Raw genomic sequence first — 10,801 nt, forward strand, 5'->3', positions numbered from 1 at the left:
CGCATCCTTTCTATTGTTATTCTATATGGAAGTTACAGTCTACTGGTTTCCAATCCGCACTGGAATTTAACCCTGAAACGCCAGCAGCACTAACATGGCTTGTCTCTGCTCCCAGTTTGGCCCCTTCAGGCTCCAGCAGCAGCAGCAGCAGTGTAGGGGCCGTCGTGCTGAGACCAGACAGTCAGATATCGAAGCTGGATTTTTGTCCTGGGGGGCTCAGGCCTGGACCTTGTACCAGTGCAGCCTCAATAATCAGGGAACCATCAGGTTAAGGCTGGGAGGATATGCGTAAAAGCAAGTCTGGTCAAAGCTTTTCTCATGTAACTTCTAAAAGGTTTTCACTTAGCACAATATACTGTGGCTGACAGTCGTGTCGCCAAGGGCTTCAAAAAATACTTCTTTTTTTTTTCAAAGAAGTAACTTCCATACATTTTGTACTTAGAAAAAATGTAACATTTTTACTGTTTCCAGAAGGATAACGCAGTAAAGTTTGTTTGTTTTTTGTCTGGGACACCATCCTTAATGTCTCTGTGATGTGGTCTGGAGCTTTTCTTGTTTAAATATTGTTTCATGTATTTTTTCGTGTAATTATTTTATCATCCGATTGGTAATAACAACACGCCAGGCCGGGCTTTATTCTCCAACATTGCCTCTCAGATGAATCTGGTTGTCTGTTGACTCCCAGTCCTTGTCCCTGCTGGACTCCACTGTTGTTTAGCACAGCTTAGCCGAGGCTTCTCTCTGCTTCATGCATGTAAAAGCCGTCAAGCATTTCTGCACCATCTCGTGTGCAGCGGTTAGAAAACTGCTGCATGCGTAAATGTCTGCGGTTTGCCTCTTGTTATTACTGCAGGCTCCTCAGGTCTACCACTGCTTCCGTCACACAGCCTTCATGTGCACCGGGGAAGGGAATTCCTCCATGGAATTACACACATGTGCTCATCTTTTGTCTGTATGGCCCTTGTATTTACCACAAGTTATCGTCTACGGTCGTTAAACTGCCCACATTACGATTATACTCGATTATACTTTTGTATGTCTACAAAAACCCATTAGTGCATTTTCTTTTCAAAGCTGAAACTATTTTCTCCCTATGAAAAACAACCTGTATTATTACATATAACTTACTTTAGAGTTTTTCAAAAATTAGATTTTTTTTTTAACTTTCTTTCATTTTTTTCTTGACCGGTGAGGCAGTACGTTCCGAATCTTGTTCCGCAATCATTCTCGTTACATTTTTTCTCCTTTCTACTCATTGTTAGTGTACTTTTCTGTGTTGATAGATTATTGGTGGCCATAGATATTTAAATAATATTGATTACAATCATTTGTTCTATTGAGAGTAGTTCAGCTCCTAAATAAAACGTTTTGAGATAACAGTAAGATGAAAAACACGTGTCGCCAAAATAGATATGGGTTAAAAAGGGAGGAGAACCCGGTGACGTAATGTCGAATATAACTTTACACTTTATATCGTACCCTTATTATAGAAAACACAACAAGTAGGCGTAAATGAAGGAGTAGGAGTCTAGGATTTACACTCACTCGCGTTTAATGAATGCTTCTTAGATAGAAAAACAAAATTCCAACAAAAGAAAGGGAAAGTGCTTCAGAAATTCACCGTTCAAGTTTCCATTTCGAGTGCAGCTGTTACTATATATAATATATATGCATGTTCACAACCCAAAGAAAAAAAAATCAGTATACAAGAAAAAAACGAGAATTCACAAAAATAAATATTCAGTCTCATATATATATTTAAAAAAACAAACAAAATAAACCAGTGACTTCAAAATCCATGTCAAAAACCTGACCTCAAGTATTGTTATCAAAGAAAGCGAAGTAAATGAGTGAATGAGGAGGGAGGAGGCAGAGCAGGGTACAGTGAAGGGGGAGAGGAAAGGAGCACGACGAGGAGGAGGAGGTCCGTGAAGCCTGTATATCTACCGCACGTTGCAATTGTTTTACATTGATAACGTCACTGTCAGAGAGCTGTTTGTTCTAACGGTAGAAGGGCGCTTCCAACAGGCCATTACCAGCATCTATGCGCGTCGGGGGGAGAGGGGGATGCATTGTGAGAATGGACTGGTGCATCAGGACTGTGTGTGTATTCGTGTGTGTGTGTGTGTGTGTGTGTGTGTGTCTCCAAGAAGGGAAACCCCGCACATCTTCGCGCACACATGCCTATGTTCCTCTCGTTTCTCCTCTGCCGTGCAGTCTGCGCTTTTGACATGTGGATTAAAGGTTGAAAGCTTCGCTCTTGCAACACAGCGAATCCCCGTCACACACCTTCCTCCCCCTTTATTGACCTCCCATCCTCCTCCCCCTCCTCTGTCTTTAACTGCTACAGCCTGTTCACGCAGCAGCTCGTGTCGGAGCTGCAGAAATAGCCCGTTTACAGGCTGAGAACAGCCGTAAGTTCAAGTTTGAGTCGTTGCCTCTTCAGCCTGGGATAAAGAAATGACAGCAATAACAACAATAGAAACAATAACGACATCAAAGCCCGTGGTGAAACTGGCATCACGTAACAATTTTCGCCACGTTGATTTGGAGAACATTTCCCTGTAATCTCACTCTCCCTGTCACATTTTTATACATCGACCCTTCCAGAAGAGTTTCTCAATCCTCTGAATGAGAGCTGCCTTTACTGGGCTTCTCTGGAGGCTGACATCATTCACGGGTTTTGGGTTTGTTGTGATCTGGGTCACCATATAAGCTGAGGGCCTCTCCTTTGTCGACGGCAGGGAAGGCTGCCAATTATCACACTGCTATTAAAAGCATCCACACGTTCATTTGGGGAATCTAATATTCCCGTGGACACGATTTTGTATCTGTATCACCATTCAGATCCCAGCCAGTATGCACACTGGAGTGAGAGCACAAAGCCACGTGAGCTTGTCTGCTAGTGGATGACCAAGAAGTGCGTAAAAAGGCAACCGGTAACCATATCTGACCCACACAATTCAAATTTGTTTTTTCCACGCAACCCAATTTTGTGGCCCACGTGGACGCACAGAGCTGAGATCCACGTCGGAGGAGCAAAAACAATGTTGTAATACATTCATTTTTTCCACGAAAGAGGGAAAGCAAACTATTTTAAAAGCAACTTAATTTACGTGTATTTTGGGTGTCACAGCAAGTAATAAAAATAAATGACCTTTCCAGCTCAGATCAAGACAATTGACTCCAGCTGGGGGAAAAAGCACAGCAATAAAAACACTGGCTCCACCGAAATCAGTAAAGGGACCCCCCCCCTAAAAAAACCTTAACTAGCCATCAAAATCCATAATGATAAAAATCGGGAAAGTACGTACTTCGACCCCTTTGTCCACATTCAACTTAAAAACCCATCCTTTTCTTTTTATTCTATCAATATCTCTTCCCCAGGCCATTCAGAAACACTAAAGCTCAAACAAGACCCCCATTGGTATCAAAGTGCAATGCTTTTAAGCGAATCACTTGTGCTTTGTCGCATTGTTTCTAATGGCCAGTGTTGCTGGAAGGTGTTTCACGCTGCTTTTGGTGTTGTTTTCCTCCCTACAGTGACTCCTGATTCACACACAACCCCCCCCGCGCCCCCCAGAAATTCCCTAAGAACCTCGGACAAAAATAATAGTGGCTGTTTTACCTTTTTTTTAACTCACTAGATGTGTGTGCTCTAACCAACTAAAACCCCTGGCACCAATGTTTGAAGTTGTGTTGAGAAGTTGAGTCCTGCTTTGTAAAAATCAGAGCCTTTTTTAAGAAATGTAGTTATGTTTGATTGTCTGTACATAAGGCCTGTGTTGTGCCTGGGCCTGCGTAATGTGCACGGACATTTGTAAACCAGAAAATTCTACACAAAAAAACAAAATAAAAATAACAAAGGCTGGAGATCAGATCAAGATCTCTTAAAAATGTGTCCCATCATCCCATGAATGCTCAGATGATCTATTTTAACCCAATTTTTTCTGGTTTCAGACAAAGCAAAGGCGTCATACAATCCAACAGGTCGAACAGTCGAGTAAAGGGGATAGTTGATATAAAAATAAAAACAAGTAAACACAACAATGCACCATTGACACCCTAACGTATTGCTTAGGATTCGTATTCTTATCTCTAAAAGACATTAGTTTACACCAGTTTTAAGCGTAAATCCACGAGCGGCGTCTCACGATCCTGCGCACACGAGGCTCCAAAATAGAGGGAAGTCTTGCAGCTTTCCTCGATCAAACTTCAAAACAAAGCGGAATGTATATCCAGAAAAGGGTGGGGGGTTAAAAAGACTTTTAAAAAAACACGCCGATTACAAAAACAAGTTTGGAGCATTTTGGTGCGCTGGCGTTAAGACTGCAGCTACGACTGGGTTTAGAGGTGCATGGACGCTGTGGGGGCTTTTGTTGTTTTGCTTTCGAAAAAGCCCCACAGCTCAGTATTTCCTAGTTCTCTGAGTGTGTGGGGGAGGGAGGACGTGAACGCCTGGCTGCCACCTCCACACGGGGTGGGACGGTGGGGGAGGCCCGGGGCCCCAGTGCGAGTTCAGGGAGTAAGCGGGGCACAGATCCCCGTCGCTGCCGACGACCAGCGACGGCGGGGAGGGAAAATTTGCCAACAGACTGAAAGGCATTTTTGCAACCGTTGCTGCAACGCTGCTAGTGCTGCGTTTGCGTCTGCTCGGTAAATCCTCTGTGGACGCGTCCTCACAGCTAACAGGGCGAGTAAAGGAGGATGAAGATGATGATAATGAAGAGGAGGATAGAGAAGAAGAAGTGGATGATTTATTGACCCTGGGCACGTTTTGTTTTGTGTGAGTCCTTGAAACTCTATGTTTCCTATTCCCTAGCACCGCTGCCCTGCAGTTTCTGTTCCTGTGTTCCCCCTCCTCCATACCTGGAGCGTCATGTAGGGTGCATTCCTGAGGGCCAATGGGGGATCTGGGGGCCACATCAGGGCTCTTATCTGTGGCTTTAATCCCGCTGGTGAAAAACTCCCCTGGTTTGATATTCTGGCTGCTCTCTGCTTTGTCCACTTTACATTTCACTGCATTATTAGCCTGGTATTCATATTCATCACAGCTTTCCTCCACTTTAACTTTCACACTGTGGAGGTTAAAGGTTGGTGTCCTGGCTGCGCCCACGCTGTCAGCAGGGGAGGCAGCGGTCACACTGGCTTCCTCCACCTCGGTCTTGATTTTTTTCACGGGACTGGGCAGTTTCAGGGTGGTGGCTTTCACCTCATTTATATCAGAGCACTTGGGCAGTTTGGCGTCTTTGTCCTGCTCACACTGTGCGCTCAGTCCCGGGGGGGCTTTAGTGGGATGCCCCGGTGCCCTACGCGTGGCGTGGAATAAGGCCTTGCTTCGGTTGAGTCCTAGTGAATAGGAGAACAGATCCACAGCAGAGTCAGTCCTACCTAGCTCTGCATCACACGCATTTTCCTTTTTGGACTCAGTAAAAAAGCTCTCGCCAACATGAGCTGAGTTAAATGTGTGTGGCACCAAGCCCTTTGTAATCTCACTGTAAATAAATTCACATTTCTGTCTTTTGTCCTGTCCACTGTCCTCTGTCTGTGGAACGTGGTACATAGTCCTGTCCTGCTTTTCCTGGTGCTGGCTGTTGTTGTTGTAGTGAAAGGTGGGCTCCAGGACCAAAGGTGCTTTACTAGTGTGGAGACTTTTGGCTAGAGAACCGACCCGGGCCCGCCTGAACCGGATGCTCTGGACCGAAACCCGGCTCGAAACCGAGCTGGAGTCGGATTGAGATGAACTCTCCTCCTCTTCCTCTTCCTCCTCCTCCGAACTGACATCTGAACTATCTGTCTGAGTGTCATCTTCGTCCTCTTCCTCCTCTGAGCTGCCGGAGTTGCTGCTGGTGGAGCAGCCGGACCCAAAGTCCGAGTCCGGGTAGGAGTAGGTGCTGGATTCGGTGTCACTGCTGTAGCTCTCAGGGAAATCATGCTCCTGGTGGTGGAGGGGGTGTTGGTGTTGGTGAGGGTGGTGGTGTGGATGCTGGTGGCTGTGGTGGTGATGGTGAGGTCTGGGGTCCAGATATAAGTCCTGACCCAGGTTGAAAGCACTTAACGGAGTCTCGTGAGACCGCGGTGTTTTGGGTTGTACCAGCAGCACCGGCGGGACGTGGTGATGCGCGTGCCTGCTCTCCTTGCTTCCGGCTGCCTCGCGCCTCCTCTTCCTTTTGTGGAGCAGGTCTGAGAGCCGGGGCTGAGAAGCCATGGCGGACTGCAGCACCACGGGCTGCCGGCTGCGCAAAAACGCCTGCTTTTGGCTCAGAGTGAAGCGGCTCCCTGTGAATTTGGTTGTTTCATAGTTTTTAAAGTGTCTGTGAGCGGACTTGGTCGCTGAACAGTAATCTCGTGCGTGCGTTTTTTGATAAAATTGAGGTAGTTTGGAGTCGGTCTTGCTGTGAAGTGCCAGAGTCTCCGGGACAGCGCGCAAACTAAACCAAACTTTTTTCCCCCACAGCTCGGCACAGTCGGCACGGAGGAGCCCCCCGTTCGCGTCCATCGTCCCCCGAGAGGAACACACAATCGCCTTCGCTTTCCTTTTGTTGGACTTTAACACACGCTCCGTCTTGCAGGAGAAGTACAGAGCCTCCACGTCCTCCCTTGATATGAGGGTGCATTTGGCTGCGTGGAAGGCGATGGAGTTTATTGCTTTGAGCTTTCTCAGCTCCTCCAGGTCGCAGTGGTGCTTTTTCACCTTCAGGTGATCCATGCGCTTGTGCACCGTGGTCCGGGGGATGTTCTTGAGCAGGTCGGTGAAAACCTGAGACAAAGCAAACATCTGCTTGCCCTGGATGAGCAGGTATCCTAACCTCACTCCTTCCATCTCCTCAAAACCACACTCCAAGTCCCCCATCTTTTGTAGATCCAGTCCAATGTATTAATCCATAGAGTCACACTCCAGCGTGGTATGGATTTACCTGCACATGGCACAGAGATCAAGACACTCTGCTCATACCTTTAATCCATCCGTGCATCCTTTCGCAAAGCTGCTGCCGCTGCGTCATGAGAATGTAAACTTTGACATGTGGAGTTTAAAAAGAGCCTCATACGCTGACAGAGCTCACAGCATCCACCGCTCGTCTTTTGCCCGGCATGGTGCTGAAATTAGTGGTGGCGGTGGAGGAATGCGGCGGATGCGTCCAGCAAGCCGGGACTGCTGCTGCTGCTGCTGCTGCTACTACCTGCTTGTGCCGGCTCCACTCCCTTCTGGTCGGCAGCAGGACGAGGGGTAGGTGTACACACCACTGCCTCAGACAGAGGAATAAAATAGAGAGAGAAGAGAGAGAGAGAGAGGGAGGGAGAGGGAGTGTAGTGAGGGTGGAGGGAGAGAGAGAGAGAGAGAGAGAGAGAAAGAATCAGAATAAGAGCTAAAATGCAGCAGCTGATCTGGCTGCTGCTGCCTGAGCCACAAATAAAATGACAGAGAGGAGGGAGGTGCGCCTGTCTGGAGACACCTTCATCAATTAATGCCCTCAGTGTAGACGCCCATTGGACAGCGCTGACAGGTGATGCAATAAAAAATGGATACCCCTCCAGCCCCACTTACACACACAAACCTGCACATAAATGCCCAATCATGACAATAGTTATCCAACCCACTCTTCACGTATAGCTCTATAAGGTCCACGTTGGTGATTGTGGGTTTTTTTTTTTCAGTAGGGGGAAACCCCTGAGTCTGCAGACTGACACACGGCTAAAGTGCATTTTTCCATTCTATTCACATCAGCATGCATGTAGTCATGCTCTATGGGACATGTTGCATATATAAATGCGTTCTACTGGTTGGAGTAGAAGGTTCGATGTGTGTGTGTGTGTCTGTGGGTGTGACAGAGAAAAATTTCCCCTTTCACACTCGTGGATTGCCGTTTTTCCACATACAGGCTGCAGCTTCGACCAATGCTAGACTCCTCTGCTTTTGTTGGCTCCATGCAGCTTTTCCTCCATATGTATTCTTTATCGTTGGGCTGCCTATAGACTGACCTACTTACACACTATATATATGTGTGTAGGTCTGTCTTCATTTGTCTGGTTACACCAGAGTAAATTCACCGGCAACTTTTTCATTCCTTTATAATATTTTATGCACGAATTCCCCCCTTCTTTCTTTGTGTGCAAAAATATATTTAAACGCGCTATCCATGCTGCATAGCTTAAATGTTCATTCCTCATTTATTTAAAAATAAACTAACATTTGCAGGAAGACATTTGTTTTTATTTACACATACAGTATATATTTAAAGTGAGTAAGACAAAATCGCAGTTGCTTTTCCCACAAGGATTTAAAAAAAAACAACGCCAGGAAATTTAAAAAAAAAGAGATTCTCTTTCTAATATTCTAAAGCAACGCATACAGGGAAAATTTAGAAAATAATAAATAATCTTATTACAATAGTCAAGCCGTTTGGAAATCTCCAGGAATATCTTGAGACTATTTATATTTACGACATGCAGTAAAAAGTAGGAACGGGAGCCGTAGCGGGAAGTTACTGAACATGACGTCACTTTATTCGCTATTTTTATGACAATGGTCTTTTTTCTGCTTAGAGTAGATTGTCTACACACACACACACACACACACACACGTATCATGTGCCTTTACACGAGAGCGCACCAACACCCACACACACAGAGACACACTCAAACCAGCATGCAAAGGAACACCGAACACGCACGCTCCTCACACTGAAACACGCGGAACTCTCTCTCTCTCTCTCTCTCACACACACACACACACACACACACAGAGAGAGAGAGACGTACACACATACCCTATAGAAAGCAATGGAAACACAAGCCGCCACCACCCATAACGCTGTCCAGATAACGTGAGTGTGTAGTAAATAATATAGGATAATTGTGTGAATTACCAATAGACACAGAGAAGCCTTGTTTAAACTGGCTATTGTGTTTCGCCCCTGAGACACGTTTTATTTTAAATCGAGAAAGAACACGTTTTTTCTATAAAACACGTGAATCCCCTGTGACTAGAACACACACACACACACATATAGAAGTTCAACGTTACTAACGTTAAATTAGACCAGATAAGGTTAACATATCCTCTAAATTATTTTTGGAGCCACTTCTTTTTTCATTGATGATTTAACCAACACCGGTGATTGTCTGGTATGAAATAGTATCATCTTTATTCTGTTGTGTGCTGCGTGGCCACTTGGGCTTTGCAAGAGTCAACCGTGTATTTCACAGAGGCTTTAACCGCTAATGCCATGAGAATTATAAGGGCATTTGCAGATATTTAAAGGGCGTTTCCTCCAGAGCCCCTCGTTCATTTCTGAACCCGCTGATTGTTGCTATATTCCAAGGCTCTCTTAGACTAGGTCATGTTGCGTGTTTGGGTTTAATGGCGGTGGTTTAAAGTCGTAGAGACGCACAAAGACTCCATACCATGCTGCTGTTAGTTGGTGGAGCTTGTGGATTGTTGACACTGTCCATTCACTCCTGCTCGTTGTCTGCAGTCCATCCGTACATCTAGGTCGTTTGACCTCCTTCTCGCACAGAAGACCCGAGTGTCGGGCTCCTCTGGCGCTGTCTGTGGCACAAACTCGCTCTGTAAATGTACGTGCTGTTTCTGTGCGTCAGCAGCTTTTAACACGTGCTGCGGTGGGGCCCAGTATACCCAGGTCCACACGATCCCTCCGGGAATGACTCCCACAGTCGTTGTGCTAGCAGCGCTGCAGGGGAGGAGCAGACAGTGGAGGCTTGCTTCGTCCTCCTGACCAGTGCATGTCACAACCCCGCGGGAATCTGGGTTTTATTTTTATACTTAGTCGCTACATTGTTTTTTGACTCTGACCATGTATGTTGGAAATAAATGTAAATTCACGTTGGGAGATTATAAAATAATAAATAAATAATAATAATAATAATAATAATAATAATAATACAAGTATTCTGAATTATTGCCCAGACTGACGTTAGAAAACTCAGGACAACGACCACATCACGTCATAATTCATGAATTAAAATAACCGTACGCATTTACATCCTCTTGGTAATTTCCAATTAAGATTAGGAGCTCTTTTGTCATGCAGATTTTGGATATGCGCCAGATGCCACAGGGCACTTATTTCCCCTTTCCTTTCCTGCCTGCATGGATGAATTGTTGGTCGAATCCGGGGGGAAAGAGTAGGAGGAGGAGGTAAAGAACGACTTGAAGTCGCCGAGGTAAAGACCTCAAGCCGGGGGAAGGTTTTCAGTAATAGCCTGGTGGGTGTCCCACGGTGTTGGAGGTGACGAGCAAGTCCTGACATGACGGACATGCAGTGCGCCTGAATCACAACCTGGCTGGAGTTTGTAGCGAGGGTTAACGCGTAGGCTGCAATGAATAATCGATTAATTGTGTTTGACAAGCCTAATGACAAAAATGCAAATAAATGTGTTCTCGCTTGGTTTTTTTTGTTTTGTTTTTTGTTTTGTCTGTGGCAGTAATCCAAATATATTTGGTTTATGGGCAACAACAAAACATATTTCTGGCCATTATGAGGTTTTGAACACGTCACGTTGAATTGGCTATAGACTATCGATTAATCAGCTTACAGTGCTAATAAATTTGACATTTTTTTCACCAATTGCTTGTGTACACCAAAAGTAGACGTTTAGGGACACACAGCCGTCCTTAATCAGTGGCATTGTAGTTTTTTAAGAAGCAGCCAGACGAACTTTCATGTTACTTGTCTTAAAAGAAAATACGATGAAATAATGAAAAAAATCGTCTAAATATTTAAAGACTAAAAATGTTTTAACAGCTGCCCGAGAATATTTAACTGATTGTTTTTTTTTT

At 45.2% G+C, this 10,801-nt stretch overlaps 1 protein-coding gene across 1 annotated transcript; it reads right to left on the minus strand.

Moving 5' to 3' along the window:
* Positions 1-3,752: 3,752 nt before the first annotated feature.
* Positions 3,753-10,801, minus strand: skida1 (SKI/DACH domain containing 1). The gene has a single exon (XM_008307551.3). It carries the CDS (start codon positions 6,851-6,853, stop codon positions 4,409-4,411), a length of 2,445 nt encoding a protein of 814 aa, XP_008305773.1. The 5' UTR covers positions 6,854-10,801; the 3' UTR covers positions 3,753-4,408.

Source organism: Cynoglossus semilaevis, chromosome 3 (genome assembly GCF_000523025.1).
Source record: "Cynoglossus semilaevis isolate Cse_v1.0 chromosome 3, Cse_v1.0, whole genome shotgun sequence".
In the NCBI taxonomy this organism is placed as follows: Eukaryota; Metazoa; Chordata; class Actinopteri; order Pleuronectiformes; family Cynoglossidae; genus Cynoglossus; species Cynoglossus semilaevis.